This window comes from Arachis ipaensis, chromosome B03, assembly GCF_000816755.2.
Source record: "Arachis ipaensis cultivar K30076 chromosome B03, Araip1.1, whole genome shotgun sequence".
NCBI classification, from domain to species: domain Eukaryota; kingdom Viridiplantae; phylum Streptophyta; class Magnoliopsida; order Fabales; family Fabaceae; genus Arachis; species Arachis ipaensis.
The window spans coordinates 110,043,957-110,061,363 of NC_029787.2; the positions used below are offsets into that span (position 1 = coordinate 110,043,957).

The window sequence follows — 17,407 nt, forward strand, 5'->3', positions numbered from 1 at the left end:
TTTACCTGTTAACGAGAACAACACGCATTGGTATTTGGTTGTCTTTTACTTGTGTAATCATCAAACAATTCTACTAGACCAAATATCATCCTTTATTTAATTTTTTTCCTATACGAATAGGCAAAATATATAGAAGATATGCTCAAGTATGACTCATTCTATAAATACAACACTCCATTTAGGTCAAGGATACTTGATTTTACATTTGTGGATACGCTAGAAACAGGAGAATAAGCTCCTGCCTCGTAAAGAATATCTGTATTTGTATTTTTCTCTTTGAAATGTTTATCTGCATAAGCTAATTGCGTCTTATTTAACACAGTAATGATTGTGGGATATGGATAACAACCTGGATGACAAACTACAGGAAGACGTATAGTTATACAATAAATGTAATTTCTTTTGCTTAAAAAAAAATAGTACCTCATTTACTAATGTGTATGGTTTTGTTAGTAACCTAATATATTTATATTTTTTAGGTTAATAATGGTACAAGGATGCGACTTGCGTTGGATTTGATTCTAAGACCCCACAACTTGATGCTGCATAATGTCATTGACTCTGCTACTAGGAATTACAATAAGTATAAACAAAAAGATTCAAACAAAAATAAAAAATTCGTAATTGTCATGTAGTCATGTTTGGTTTATATTAAAAGGTATTAGTTTCATCTCTTTTACTTAAAAAAAATAATTATGCACTATATTTTCTATGGACTTTTTTGAAAATTCATGTTTCTGTCTTTAGTTCAATTATATTTGAATTTAGATGAAACTTAATTTTCACTATAGTATTTCTATTCCTAGAACCACTTCTGTGTTGTAAGTTAGGCAAGTCCTCATATTTGGAATAATATTGAAACTTACTAGCAAAGGATAAAACTCATTCGAATAGAAATAAAATTTATGAATCTCATCAATTTAAAATCTGAAGTCATACATATATGAATAAATGAAGGCTTCACTTTACAATCAAACTACTTTATTAAGAATTAATAAATAATTGACTCATTTTGTTCAGGGAGAAAATATCAACGATTATGAAAAACAGGAACTATTTTCAACAAAAATCATAGATACATGAAATAACCAAAGTTAAAATTTAGAAGTAACATCAACAGTGAAACTACTATGATTTCCATTCCAATATTTGCCTTCAATATCAACTAGAGTGAGACCCGCGCGATGCGCGGAGAGGCAAATTAATTATACTTTATAATGTATTCTAGTAAATATTATATTATTTAGAATTCAGAATTCATTGTGAAATCAACAGATCAAGATTCAAGAGTATAAGTGCCCATTATTTATCAGATAAAGTAAAAAACAAAAATAAAACAGTGCTTTGAACACAGCTTGAGAAAGCAAACACTCAACAACATTGAACAATTTTTGTGAACCAATTCCATGGAGCTTACTAGGAACTACAAATTCCAGTATTTTTGTTTCACTCTCCATGTAAGAGCCATGCCTCATTCTCGTATCCTGACAATTTAAATTGTCTCAAGCTTCATAACCGAGTTCTTCACCTTAATAATAATCCTGTAGATTACTCCTGATTATTACTTTTCCTAATTGTCTTACTCCTCTGCTTAAGAATACAAGGTTGAACTTCAAGTTGTTTAACTTCAAAAGCATACCCAATGTAATTATTAGTTTCTTGTTGGTGAATAAGATTTTAAATTGTGAAATCATGTGTTGTTGAAAGATTATATGGAATAAAAAGGCCTACTTTGTTTACCTCAAAAACATACATCAGCTACAAGCTTGAATTAATGAATTAAAGACCTTTATTAGCAAATGAAAATGAAAGACAATAAGAAATAATATATAAACAAGATTTTGTCACCACAATCTAAACTTTGCTTGTTCCACATACAGCCATTTAGCCATCTATTTTAAAGACAGATCAACATGCCACAATTTTAAAATACTATGCACATACAGTAATTGCACATAAAACTACAAGCTTATATACATACATATATATATATATACACTAAAGATAAAAAAAGTAAAGGATGCATTGCACTCACACTAAACCCAAAACTCTTAAATATAGTAAAACATATACCACCAAATGGGAACTTTTAAAATGGGGACAAGATTATGATTTTTTCCCTTAAAACATTAAAATGACAGAAACCTCAGGCACCTTTACTAAATTTATAAATCTATTTCAAGTATTACTCTAATGGGTTCATGATACTTATGTAAGGCACCCTAAAATGAATTAGTTGCAACAATAAAAACATTAAAATTGAATAGTCAAGAAGCACCGGTAGAATAATTACACTAGGAAAAATTGACAAAGTAAACAGACCTGCATTTCTGTTTTGTTTCTTTCTCTTTAATTTCAGGTCCATCAGCTTTCAGTTTCTTACTTATTTCATTAGCTTGGGCTGCCACTAACTCTGTTGTAGACTTCATGGTGGCAGCTTTATTGATAGCCTGCTGTGCAGTCATGGTTTGTTGCATAAGTAGAGCTTGCTAGAATTGCATCTGTTGCATTGCCACAACTTGCTGCATCATCAAAGGAAGAGACGATGAAGCAAGGGAAGATAGATAGATTGAAAATAGTATCTACATAAATACAAATATTTTTATAATAACTAACTAACTTCAGAATTCTATTTTTTAAGTTAATTTCATACTCATTTGTCATGTGGTGCCATAAAACTTAGAAATATCCATATCCTCATCTTTGTGTCACTTTATACCTATATCTCATTTTCTATTAGAGCTTTATGCCATATGTAAAGACCAGATTATACCTTTAAACTATTCACAAAAATGGATTGAAGAATATAGTAAATCCTTGCCCCACCAGATAGCTCGGAAGTAGACATCTCTTCGTTCTTCCCTTCCACCATGGAGGAAAATGCTATTTTCAACAAGAAAACAAAATATTGATAAGATTGAAGGAGCTAACAGATGTGAAGGATGAAGAAAGGATAAAAAGTCAAACAGTAGAGAAGCATGGCAACAATGTCAATGTTGGGTGTTTCTGTTTCTGGGTTCCACAATCACCATTTTGCTTCTTCCAACTTAAATGCCGCCACAATTTCTTCTTGGAAGCCTGTGGTGGATGTTCTCAGCAAAAAGAACAAGATGAGAGTCCCCTATTTTGAGCTGAAGCAGGGGCAGCCTCGTATCTTCCACGAGCTTCTCTCTGGGCTAAGCATGGAGGTGATTGTACAGAAATTAACAACAACTAATATAAAATTGATGCTTAAGTTTTTCATTTTGTCAAAATTAACAACAACTAATATAAAATCATAGAAATCAAACCAAGTTACATTAATTACAAAAATCACAACAATGCTTTAATAATTAAAATCACAGAAATCTCAGAGAGGGAGTTAATAGAAGGGAAAGGCTGACAATGGTGATGAAGCGCAGGGATGGTGTGCGAGCGCGACTTGGTGCGAGACGGTAATGACCGATGACACGAAGAGCTACAGCAACCTTGATTGTGAGACCGGAGACGAGAGAGGGAGAGAGCTTCAGTCGACACCACGGTGAGAGAGATGAGAGAGACCGAGCTCCAGGGAGATATATATATATATATATACACGAAGAGGAGAGAAAAACACGAGAAAACTTGAGAAGATGAAGAGAGTTTCTGAAATCCTGATGAAAGAACAATTTTTTATTTTTTATTTTTTATTTCTCATATATATATATATATTTGTTTAAATTATTTGAAAATATAAAACTAAGATTAGTTGGATTTTAAAATTTGATTGATTTAAAAGGATATTTTTGTCTAATCGAATAAAGTAAGGATGTTTAAGACTTTTGTAAAATTAAATAAAAAATATTTTTTATTTTTATTTAATTAAAAGAGTGTTTTAGTAAAAATAGTGATATAATGTATATTTAAAAAAAAGTTAGATGCTGATGTGGAAAATAAATTTCACATAATTTATTATTATTTGTCTATATTTTAAACGTATCAGTACGTACGAATTTATCATCGTATCGAAGCAAACACCTAAATTATTTAGTTATACGTGTTAGATATCAAAATCATATATTTTCTTCTACTTTAAAGAAAAGTGGATTCATGGAAAAATAAATATGTATTGAAAATTAACAACTTACCTTATGTTCATCAAAAGTAATCACAATTCACAAGGACGTAATAATATCTTAGTTGTACTCACATTCGATGGTCAAAGGCCATGAATAGTAGTAGACCCTAGAGTTTTCAGGAGATTGTTGCAAGCGCAAATTTTGCAAAATGATGGGGTCACTGTTCTATAAATCTGAGAAATTAGTAGTTGGCGGCTATGCACTGTTGGAGGTAAAGAACGAAGAAAAATATTACACACAAAAAATTGTTGATAACTTCATTGTCATTTTGACCTAAATAAATTTGAGAAGATAATGATGAGTTGATTATTATTTGGAGAAGAGCTTCAACCCTTATATTTGTGTTTGTTGAATGATCTAACCTTAATAATGATGGTTGCAAGTAAGAGAGAAACTATACCAAAAGTAAGATTATATTGAGTCCATCGTCACAAATTAAATTTGAATTGATTTAGTGGTTAGTTCATTAGTTTGCTTAAGTAGATGTCAGCTTCGAATCTCATCTTGTGTATATAGCAACTTATTAATCAACAAAAAATTCTTAAATAAAATTCTGATTTGCGACAAATTAGTATTTGTCCCGCCGAATTAAAAGATATCATGAAAAAAGAAAAAATAACCCATCACTTGCTAACCACACCTTATATATCATACTATTAAATGAACTCATGCATGATGTCTCATGTGCTCATTCATTTAAAACGCAACATAAAAACCTTGCTTTCCAAAATATTATTTTACCCAATTCCATCACCAAAACAGAAGAACACCCACATAAAGACAAAACCAAAAGAATTAGCTAAGAACCTAGGATGCTTACTCATCATGAAGCACCAATCCTATCCATAGTCAAAATTAATTATATAATATGACAAATACATATTAATTACATGTAGAATTTAATTAACATGTATCTTAAAATACAAATTAAAATTATCAACTAAAAAAATATTTAAAAAAAAATACAAAATTTAATTTTCAATGTATCTTTTTATATTTATTTAGGTAAAAAACTTTAAAATTTTTATTCATAATAACTTTAACATGTGCCTTTTGATATTAAAATATATATAATGACACTATTCAAAAGGTGGGATTTTTTATTTTTATTTTGTATAGTATCTCTGAATCTATGAATTTATGCAGGTAAATAAACGAACCTAGACAAATGAGCAAATTTATCGTTGTTATTAAGGGTCAAATGAATGTTATTTTGAATACTCAAACACAATTATCAACTTCTTGAATGAATTTGATACAATAAACTCTATAAACCCATAGACAACATGCGCACTAATAATAATAAAATCTAATAATTATCCTTATGGTGGATCCATCAACGCGATTGAGCATGTTGAGCCTACCATGCATTGATCCCTCTGTTTTCATTAACTTAATTTATTATAATTTGAGACTCATTTTCATGTTGATATAATTTAAGCAACAACTTTTGGCCAATTACACTCCCATTAAATAATTTGATTAAAATGAGTAATGAAAAAAGGAGATCAACAAAACAATTAAAAAAATAAAAAATAAGTAAAAATAATAATAACTAAAAGCAATTTTATATAATATTTTTTAATCCTTTTATAAATATCTAAGAAACAAACAATTATTTTAGAAATGATATTTAAATGACAACCGCAAGTCGAACAAAAATATAAAATACTATATATTTTAATACTATCTGTCCCAAGGGTTACCTGAAATTGGGTTGCCTTTAGACTTGTAAGTGAGGCCCAAATCCTCAATGGAGTGAATTCCGACTTAGTCCACGTCTAGTGGCCGTCGCTCGAGTTGTTAGTGAGAAGATGGGGGTGGTACTTACAAAACAATCCGATGCTTAAGTCAGCAAGGGTCTTAGCATGTTTAAGTGTATTGGAATTTAGTTATACCTGAGAGTGTCAGTGTATTTATAGGGAGTGAGTCAATAACCACCGTTAGAGTAATTCCACTTTCGGTGGTGGATAACCATCCCTTTATCTTAGGGTTGTTGTGATCTCTCTTTTAAAAGTGGGTGAGAGATATTAGGGGAAGTTATGTCTCCTTCAGGGGGAGTTGTCTTCTCGTAACGTTCTCGTCCGACCTCTAAGGAGGTCGGTTATATAGTGGATGTATTTTTGGACTTTCTATATGCTCACTACAGGAAATACGGAAGATAGCGGCCACAAATTACCTGCGGTTTCTCCATCTGCCACAATTTGATAAGATAGCTGCGATTTGCATCCAATCGCTTCAATGTGACGCAGAAACAACTTGGATTAGCGTCGATTTTATGAAGCCCTGCCGCAAACCCTATCCCAATTCAGTGATTTCAACCAAAATCAGTCTATTTGACCCAAAATATATATTGAGGAATGCATGAAAGGAGAGTGGAAGTGGCGAATCCCTGTTCTCTGCTCCACCGTGCGCTGCTGTGTCACCCTGGAGTCGCCTGGTTGCCGACCCAACCTCTTCTCACCGCCGTCGACCGTTCCCCTCTACTCTATAGTACATTAAACCCTAATCCCCCATTCACGGTGTGCATAACTCACCCCTGTTCTCTGCAACCCCGTGCGCATCTGTGCTGTCTTTGAGTCGCATGGCTGTCCAGACATCCTCCTCTCGTTGTCATCAACCGTTCCCCTCTCCTCCACCCCTTACTCCCTCCTCCATCGTGCGCAATCTGAGCTATCGCGGCCTCTTCCCTGGTTCGTTCTTCCATCCGAATTTGTTCCTTATTTTCACCAAAATTTTCTATATCTTCTTGGTTCAGATTATGCTTTCAGGTTAATTTGATTTAGATTTTGTCTATATCTTCTATTAATTCAATTTAAATTTTGCTATATAGAGTTAAAGGATTTGAAGGTACCACTATTGTATTTTTGAGTTGGTATGATGGAATTGGAACATTAAGTTTGTATATAATTTCTATTTTTTTTTCCTTCTGTCTTCTTGCATTTGTGAATTGTGACATGGGAGCCCCATTGTGGCTCATGCCCTTAAGTTGTTTGATGAAATGCCCCAACAAAGCGATACATACCAGACATGCTATTAAATTTTTGTATATTGCGAAATGAGTTTTTGTTGGCATATATTGTGTCAAGTCTGCAATAGGTTAAATATAGAACTCGACATGGGGAATAGCGCTTCTCATACAATACCTTGACAGATTTTATAGCTTTTTCTAGAGAGAGAAAAGAGAGTAACACAGTGCAGTGCCACTGTGTCAGATATCAGTCTTTACAATTATGTATGGACATTGAAACTGTGTAGAATTAAAGAAAGTCATGATTGCTGATTAAGAAAGAAACTTATAGCTTCCATAAGGAGAGAGAAGATATACAAAGGAGGGATCCAGTTAATGCTTAGATAATGAAACCGTATAGATAATATTCAGATAGAATGGACCAAAAAAGATTAACAATTTCATATGAGGAACTAATGGTAAGTAGCATTTGGTTCTGATTAAATAGAAATAAAAATTTAACTAAGAGAAAAGTTGTCTTCTTTTGCTGGCATTGAGATGCTAAACTATGCCTGAAGCTGTGTACTTGACTAGATTAAATTTGTGACTATTGACATATCTGTGTTTAAAATATAGGACCATATATTTATTACTTGTCAATAATTGTGATTATTTGTATTAAGCTAGGGGTATTCGAATTTAAAGCTTGCTTAGAGTTATTAGTATGCTGAATAACTAGCATAAGGATCCTCTTTGTTCTTTAAGAATTTGAGCCTTTTAATAGGATTGCCCATGTGATTTTTAGAATGAAAAAGAAGTCATTTATCTTATAAAAGTGCCTCTTTACCACCCAAAAATATGAGTTAAAATTGAGCCGTGGCAATACACATCACATAATGGAGCTGGATTAATTTTCTTCAATTAGAAATTTAGAATACTTTTATACTATATGAAGTCCACTAGTTATTAATTAAATAGTAAGGCACATCGTTTGGTTTTGGTATGCATCCCATAGTCTCACTAAGCATGTTATTCTGTAGTTAATAAAAATAATGTGAAATACACCAAGTCATGTAATTAATTTGATTTTCTTAATTAGAAAACTAATCTCAACAAAGAGTGTACATACCAAGTCATGTGATTAATATGATATTCTTTCTTATCTTTGTGTTTCTCATCGTTATTTTGATGCATGTGGTGCCTTGTGTATATTAGATTTTAATTAGATTGGTGTAGGAACTTGGTTTGTGTAGTTTAAAAAGTGGTGGTGGGTGGAAAATTGCATAATCTTTAAATGCTATATTAGAATGCATGACCTGTTGCAAGAGTTAGGCATGAGAATAATTTGGCAAAGTGCTCCAAATGAGCCATGGAAGTGGAGTAGGATATGACGCAAAGAGGATTTTCAATGTATTATGTTCGGAAATATGGTATGTAGTTTTAAATTTTTTTAATTTTATAAAGTTAATAGGTAATTGAAGTAATCTAATATTTTTGTGGCTTTTTTGTATTTAGGTCATTGATGATATTAAGGCCGTGCAATTGATTGAACCATATGAAAAAAGAATGACATTAAGAGCAGAAACATTATCAAGAATGAGACGACTTGAATTTCTCAAAATAAAAAGTGTTAGTTTTTCTGAAAGCTTTGATAGCATTTTTAGCAAATTGCTATATCTTGAGTGGGAAGATTATCCATTTACGTATTTTCTATCATGTTGTAAGTTATCCAAGCTTTTGAAATTAGTCTTACAAAGGAGCAACATCAAGCAACTATGGGATGGCACAATGGTACTACTAATAAATAAAACTTGTGAAATGGAGAGAATTGAGGATGTTGAATTGCCCGAAAATAGTAGAGAAGGAAAGGCTCAGTGAAATAGGTAGTTCATGGATTAGAGAGTACATTAAGGTGCGTGTGTATTGTTGTTCCCATTATTCCTGCTCTTGTTTACAGGGTATGCATCTAATGATTAGGGTTGTTTGTGTTTTATGGTTACAGGTACACAATGAATCCACTGATAGACTTGCTATTGTAATTCCAGGGAGTGGAATTCCAATTCCAAGGTGGTTTAAGCATCAGAATAAGGGGGCGGATAATTCAACGTGGATAGAATCATTTCCAAATGCCAATGACAACAATTGGACTGGCATTGCCCTTTGTGCCGAGATTGTTGTTCAATTTGCACCACCGCCCCTCATTGAGCTCTACTTTTACGACCAAACAGGAAAAGCCAATCTTGTGCACTATGTTGGTTGGCTTGAAAAGGAAGAGGAGGTGATGGGTGAATTGGTTCACCTCTGCCTATTCTATTTTTCTCGCCAACTACTTCTTCGGGATGAAAAGCAGCATGATCTTGATGGATCCCACTTTGAATTCAAAGTAGATTACCACAACTATGTCGATAATGGGCGTTTGTGTTTGGAAGTGAAGAAGTGGGAAATGCGTGTGGTGAACCAGGATTTGGAGTAACCCAACTCTGGCAGATATTTATTTAGTTTGATTATTTCCCAACTCACAGGTATTCTTTCATCATCTCAATGTCCAATCTTTTCCAACCTTTGACATTCACATCACCAAATTAAACATCATTTTTCTGTTTTATTTTCCCATTCACGTAATAATTTTACTTCAGGGTCTGTATGTCATTTTGAAATATAAACGGTTTATCTAAAACTTCTGTATTTTTCTTTTCTTATCAGCGCTATTTTTCAATTCCAACCAAACACACACTAGGCTTCCAGTGGATTCTACTGGAGTACAACACAGAAGGTTGATAAACTCCAATTTTGTGGTTTATATTGTGTAGAATTTGGGGAGTTTTATCAATATTTTTCACACTTATTCACAAGAAATGCATGGTTTTGTGTTCTCTTCCTAATATTGCTCCATGATGAAAAATATGCTTCTTTTGCCTTAAAATTGCTATATTTTGATCATCTTTTATTACCATTCGATGCCGTGATGTGTTTGTTGAGTGATTTCAGAATTTATAGGGCAAGAATGGCCTAGAAGAGAGAAAGAAAGCATGCACAAGAGGAAGGAACATGAAGATTTGGATTTTGGGAATTTCAGCATGGGCGCGCGCGCACCTCGCGCGCACGCGTGGATGAGGACAGCTGGAAGCGGCGCGCAAAGATGGACGCATCCGTGCAGATTAGGAAAATCCACACCGGCGCGCATGCGTACATGGCGCGCGCGCGTGGATCACAAAATCAATCGGCGCGCAGGCATGGCGCGCACGCGTGACAAGCTGCACGTGACCTCATTAAAGGAAATCGTGCCTGACGATTTCTGAGGCTCAAGAGGCCCAAATTCAAGCTGGTTCTGTATGTAAAAGATCCAAGGATGCTAGGGGAAAAGGGGGGGGGGATCACTCATTTTACACTTAGACAAAAATTTTAGCTAGTTTTTAGTTCTTGTTCTTCTAGAGAGAGAAACCCTTGTTCCTCTCTAGATCTAGCTTTAATTTGATCTTCCCTTGTTGAATTTTGAATTGGATCTTGTTAATTACTAGTTTTAATTGCTTAATTTGAATTTCCTAGTATAATTTTGTTTAGATCTTGTGTTAGTTTATGATTTCTAGTCAATTGTCATTTTATACCTATTTTATGAATCTTGTGAATCTTGAATTGCTAATGTTACATTGATGATTTCCATGATTAATTGTGTTGTTTGAGTGATTGTATGTTGATAATTGTTAGTAGGTACTTGTTAGTTCCAATTTAATTACAATTTGAATAGGTCTTTTATTAATACTTACCACGTGTTTGATGAAATGTTTCCTTTGATTATGGAGTAGTTCTCTTTACTCTTGGCCTAGACTAAGGGAATTGGGTAAACTTGAGTCATTGGATCTAATGGATTTGATGATTTAGGAACCCTTAGTGGTCAATTTGATAGCCATTGACACTAGCCTACTACTAAGTTAATTAGTAGTTAGGTTGGACCTTATGGGTTGATGTTGACTAAACCATTTAACATACTTCAAGTATAGAAGTAGACTTAAGGATTTTGGTTTCTCATAATTATCAAGATATGGTTATTAGACGAGGATAGTGACCCCAATTCCCATGTCTAGCGAAGAGTTGCTTTTATTATTCATATTTGAAAACCCAAAATTCCTAATTGCTTTGCCTTAGCTATAGTAATTGTTTAGCTTTAGAATAGACTTATACTGGATGCTATTTTATTAGTTTAGAATTGCTCACATTTTGCTTTAGTTATTTGAATTAGTTTCTTGCCCTTCAAGATTACTTGCTTGTTAAGATTCCTAGTTTAATTTCTTGCTCATGACTTGCAACCCCGGAATTCTAACCAATGTTGATGCACATGTTTGCCCATTCCTTGTGAGACGACTCGAGGTTTGAATACTTCGGTTACTTTATTGGGGTTGAACTTGTGACAACCAATTCCTTCTAAATTTGATTCGCGGATTATTTGTCGGTTGAGGACTATACTTGCAACGCGAAAAATCTTGTGAAATTCCTTATCGACGGTGTCCGTGCTCATCAAATTTTTGGCACCGTTGTCGGGGAATGGTTGCAACATATGCCTTGATATTGGTTATGTGAATATGTGAATATTGTAGATAGTTTACCTTCTTTCAATACTTAGCTATAGTTTAGATTTCTTTGGTATGTGTGCTATGACTCCCGAGTTTGATGACTCGGTCTCAACCGAATTCTAGCTTAGCCTAGTTTGACCCTGAGATTGAAAGAACCTTGGTACACACTCGGCAAGCTAGACGGCGGTTGGATTATACGGCTAGTACTTTGGCCTCTCTTGATGAACATACGGAATCACTAGACGGTACCGACAGTGACTTGCAGTCCGCTACTTCCTATTCTTCTGTTAGCACTACTAATACATCTTTGCATCCTACAGGTGAGCCATACATGGCGGAGCCACGACGGATCACTTTGCATGAGCAAGGAGCTCCGTATATCATACTTCAACTTTTGCAAGCAAGGTATCCCAACCTTGATCCAAACTTTGAGTTGAAGAGTAGCTTGACAAATCTACTTCCTAAGTATCATGGGTTGCCGGGTCAAGACCCCATCCGACATCTAAGAGATTTTCAAGTTGCTTGTTCTACGGATCGAAGGCATGGAGCCGATGAGTTGGCTATTATGGTTTTTGCCTTCCCTTTATCTTTTGAAGGGCAAGCAAAGATGTGGTTTTATTCACAAGCGGATGAGATTGTGACCAATTGGGATTTCTTGAGAAGAGAGTTTCTAGATAAATTCTTTCCACTGGAGAAGACCGACTACATCCGGAAGGAGATTTCGGGTATAATGCAAAAGGATCAAGAGAGTTTGTATGAGTATTGGACTCGGTTCAAGAGGCTATTGGAATCTTGTCCACACCATGGATTGAACACTCACTTGCTCATTAGTTACTTCACCAGAGGTCTTTGTGCGGAAGATAGAAGATTGCTCACCACTTCTAGTGGCGGTTCCCTTTCAAAAAACAAGACGGAGGGAGAAGCTTGGAAATTGATAAATGATGTTGCCGAGGCTACACAACATGTAAGGGTGAGAAGTAATCCTCTCAAGGGTGTGGTAGAACCATCCCCTTTCGAAGCAAGCTTAACCAAGGCGCTTGGGGACATGACCACTATCCTCACGCAAATACAAAAAGATCAAAAGGAATACTACTCCATCCAAGCCATCCAAGCCCCACCTCAAGTTGCTCAACTTGAAGGCCCTTGATAAACCCCTATTTTATGGTTTATCTTGTGCTCAATTGAGTGGATTTTATCAATCTTTCATACACTTATTCATATAAATTGCATAGTTTTACATTTTCCTTCCTGATCTTATGCTATGATTGAAAACATGTTTCTTTGGTCTTAAATTTTCTATGTTTAATCCTCTCTTATTACCATTCGATGCTGTGATATGTACGTTAAGTGATTTCAGGGTTTACAGGGCATGAATGGCTTAGAGGATGAAAAGGAAGCATGCAAAAGTGGAAGGAATACAAGAAGTTGAAGAAATTGCTAAGCTGTCAGCCTGACCTCTTCGCACTCAAACGGTCATAACTTGAGCTACAAAGGTCCAAATGATACGATTCCTGTTGCGTTGGAAAGATAACGTCCGGGGCTTCAAAATGATATATAGTTTGCTATAGTGAACGTACAGATAAATGACGCAAATGCGCGCTCCATGCGGACGCATTGCAGTGACAAAAATCAGCGTGACAGAATTCGCAATCAGCGATTTCTGGACTGTTTCTGGCCCAGTTTTCGGCCCAGAAAAACAGATTAGAGGCTATAAAGTGGGGGAATGCATCCATTAATTCATACAACATATATTCATATTCACAAATTATTAGGTTTTAGATGTAGTTTTAGAGAGAGAGAGGCTCTCTCCTCTCTCTTAGGATTTATGATTTAGATTTTTAGGATTATGATTCCTCTCAGTTTATGGTTATTTCTCAATTTCAGGTTCAATGTTCCTTTAATTTTATGTTCTCTTCTACTTTTAGATACTCTAATGCTTTTACTTGTTAATTACTTATGTTGCTAAATTGGCTTATGAACTTTTCATGTTAAGATTTGAATATTCTATTTAATATAATTTGAGATATTTCAGATTTATGCTTGCTTTCTTCCATTTATGATATTAATAATTTCTTCTATTTTAGAGTAGGCCTCAACTTGACTTTGGGGTTGATTAATAATTATAGACCCTTGAGTTGGGAGACTCAAGAGTTAATTTGTGATTGGTTCTCTGGTCACTGACGTTAATCCAAACACAAGAGTGAGGATTAGGACTTGTGAATAGAAGTTGGCTCCCAACTTGATTTTTCTTCATTTAGTAAAGGATAACTAAGTAGAGACAACAACCTATTACTATTAATCTTGAGAAATCCAACATGGATAGAACTTTCAATTAATCTTCTCCGGGTCAAGGCTTTTATTTTAATTACATAAAACCCTTTTATTTATTTTCATTGCTTTAATTTATAATTATTTATTTTTTCATTCTTCAACTCTAAAAATTCTCAGAAAAACCCATAACCAATAATAACACACCTCCCTACAATTCCTTGAGAGACGAGTCGAGGTTTAAATACTTCGGTTATAAACTTTATTGGATTTTGTTACTTGTGACAACCAAAGTTTTTGTACGAAAGGATTCTCTGTTGGTTTAGAAACTATATCTACAACGCGATTATTTTTATAAGATTCTTTACTGGCAAGAATCTAATCGTCAAAATGGCGCCATTGCCGGGAAATTACAAACGTGTGCCTTATTATTGGTTGTTGTAAATATTTTTTTTGGTTGTTTTCTTTGCTTTGATCTAAAAATTTTAAGTTTGGTGTCATTTTATTGTTTTTCTCTTTTCTCATTAAATTCAAAAATATCTTTTCTCTTTATTTTAATTGATTTTTTTCGAAAATTACAAAAAAAAAATTTCAGATTTTTATTTTAAAATTTTTTATCTTATCTTATCTTAGTTTTAAATTTCAAAATTCAAATCTTTTTCAAAAATCATATCTTTTTCAAAATCTTATCTTATCTTATTTCAAATTCAAATTTCAAATTTCAATTAAATTCCAAAATTCAAAATTTAAATTTAAATTTAAAAAAAATCAAACCTTTTCAAAATTTAAATATTTTTTTTTCAAATCTTTATCTTATATTGTTGACTTTTTCAAAATTCAAATTTCAAAAATTTAAAATTCAAATTTCAAAATTTCAAATTTTAAAATTCAAAATTCAAAATTCAAAATTTAATTTTCAAATTAAAAAAAAATTAAATTTCAAAACCTTTTAATTTAAAAACTTATCTTCTCTTACCTAACTTATCTTATCTTTTCTAATCTTAAAAATCAAATCTTTTTCAAACCTTTTCTCTTATTTTATTTTATTTTTCTTTGCTTGTTTATTTATTTTTGTTTTTAATTTTTATTAGCTACTATGAATTCTCACCCCTCTGGTTTCAAGTTTGGTTCTAATGTTATTGCAAGGAATGAAAATTATAACAGGAACATGCATCAAGGTCGAAACAATCATAGATGGAAGGAGCCACGATGATCTGATCAACCCTTTAGGCAACAACACCTTCCAAGATACCATGGACAATGACCATCCTACAATGCATGCTAAGACAATAGTTATGGTGGACCCCTCCGTGACAAACCACCTCCACCAAATTACTATGGTCAAGAGCCATTTCGAGGAGCGTACCAAGATGATAGATATGATGGACCCCCTTGTAGTTACCAGCAAGCTCCATCATATGTCAATGAACCACCTCCTCAAAATAGCTTTGGACCACCATACTCACAAGCCCCCTACTACCAAACACCATCACATGATTCTAACCCTTATCCACCAAATCAACCGCCCTATGAGCCATATGAACCATATCTAGAACCACCCCAATTCCAACCCAATTACTCCCAAGAACCACCACCTCCATATACACCATATCTACATCCATCAATTCAAGAGCACTATGATCCTAATCATGTTATTCAAGCTGGACAAGAATCAAGGGATCATCTCAAGGAAGCAATGGATAAATTTCATGCAACCCTTCATCAACTGGAGCAAGCGATAAATCGATTACCTTCCCGACGTTCGGACACTCAAGGAACCCCCATGGCTTCATGTGGACAATCTAATGAAGAACGTAGCATGAAGGAGATACTAGAAACTCCAGTGGACAGTAAGGAGCATGACTTTGTACTGGAACAAGTGGAGGAAGCCGAAATTATCGAAGAAGAAGAATTGGTTGAAGACTTAGGAGATGCAGAACCTCCATGGGAAAATCTAGTCAAAGAGCCTCCTTCAAAGACGTTTGAAATAGATGTTGAGGAGGGTGTACAACCTCCAAGGCATATCATGGTTGAAGACTTTGAAGGGGATGATCAAGAGATGGATTCAATCATTGATGAATTCTTATCTACAATTGAATCCTCTCCCATTGGACTTGACATGGAGATTAAAGAAGAAGAAGCACAACATTCCATGCCTTTAGTGAACAATGAAGAAGAGATTGAATTGGAAGAAAGCTACCAAGAGGAAGAGGTTGATATTGAAGAAGCTTGCAAAGAGGTGGAAATTGTCAAAGAAGAGCACAAGGGAATTGAGCTGGAAATCACCTTGCCAAAGTTGTTGGAGACCTCTCCCCCCAAAGCCATCACCATCCATCCCTTCATTCAAGTGGGTAAATCTCTCATCTCTAACCTTAATTAGCTCACTTGAATATGCTTTGCTTGAGACAGATGGTCAGCTTAGAGCTCTTTGTGACTATAAGAGCAAGCGGGAGATGGTTAGTGGTAGGAATTGTCATGCAAGGTTCAACATGGTTGCATGCTCCAAATTGAAGTACAAAGGTTGGTACAATTCTCAATTAAATGGGTCTAGGAATCTGTTTGGATGTCTCAGTGAGAATTTCAATTGCGTGCCACCCGGATGGAATCATGATTATCAACAAGAAGACGGGTGCAAAGGTAAGGTCTGGGACCCCAGAATTTAGTCTAGAAATCAACACTCTTGGGACCTTGTCACTTGCTTTAACCTGCTTGAAGGCTTTCTGTGCCTATTTTGGGATCCCGGAGGCCATTGGAATTACAAACATTGGTGGAGATTTCTGGATGAGTTCAAGCACAAGCCACCATAACAGGGAGCTCACCAAATGTCCAACTTAAGGACAATAACTAAAAGTGCTAGGTGGGAGACAACCCACCATGGTATGATCTTTCATTTTTATTCTTAATTTTATTTTATTGTCATTTTTATTAGTGGTCATTCATAAATTTTGCATAAGAATCTGCATTCTGCATTCTGCATTTTTGCAATAAAAAAAACACGCACGCGACGCGTAAGATGCTTACGCGTCACAGGTGCATTAGGAAGAAAAGAAAAGTGAACAGAAAGTCACGCGAAAGCGTGGTTGGAGGCGTGCCTTAGGCACAAACATGCCCACGCAACCGTGTCACTGACGCGGCCGTGTCATTTTGAAAAATAGCCTCCCACGCATCCGCGTCACCCACGCGAATGCGTGCCCCTAAAAATCGACGTAAAAGAGGTGTATGGCAGCAAGTTATGATGGAGTGGGGCTGGAATGATGCTGGAAGCACCAGGCCTACCACGCGACCGCGTGCCCCACGCGGCTGCGTCGTTTTACAAAATCAGGCCATTCACGCGAACGCGTCACCCCAAACTTTGCCAATAAGCAAACTAAACAGAGAGTTACGCGAACGCGAGGCTGCTCTCGCGCCACTAGCCCAAATCAAGTCTCTCGTACGCGTGCCCCACGCGTCCGCGTCACTTGAAATTATCGCCAATCACGCGAACGCGTGATCCACGCGTCTGCGTCTTCTGTGCCGCACAACTT

The 17,407-nt window shown here is 35.0% G+C and overlaps 1 protein-coding gene across 6 annotated transcripts in view; it reads left to right on the forward strand.

Annotated features, from left to right (window-relative positions):
• Positions 6,145-17,407, forward strand: part of LOC107630890 — a 30,913-nt gene continuing 19,650 nt past the window's right edge. Inside the window, exons 1-5 of one of the 6 annotated variants that reach the window (XR_001618437.2) lie at positions 6,151-6,790; positions 8,354-8,477; positions 8,563-8,959; positions 9,050-9,569; positions 9,751-9,844. Coding sequence is in view for 2 of the 6 variants with exons in the window: in XM_016334171.2 (XP_016189657.1) it covers positions 8,882-8,959; positions 9,050-9,520 (549 nt within the window). In the remaining 4 variants the exon portion in view is untranslated. Of the gene's footprint in view, positions 8,478-8,562; positions 8,960-9,049; positions 9,845-17,407 lie in introns of those variants that run through there. The other 5 variants (XR_001618435.2, XR_002359682.1, XR_002359681.1 and 2 more) reach the window with 5 other exon arrangements.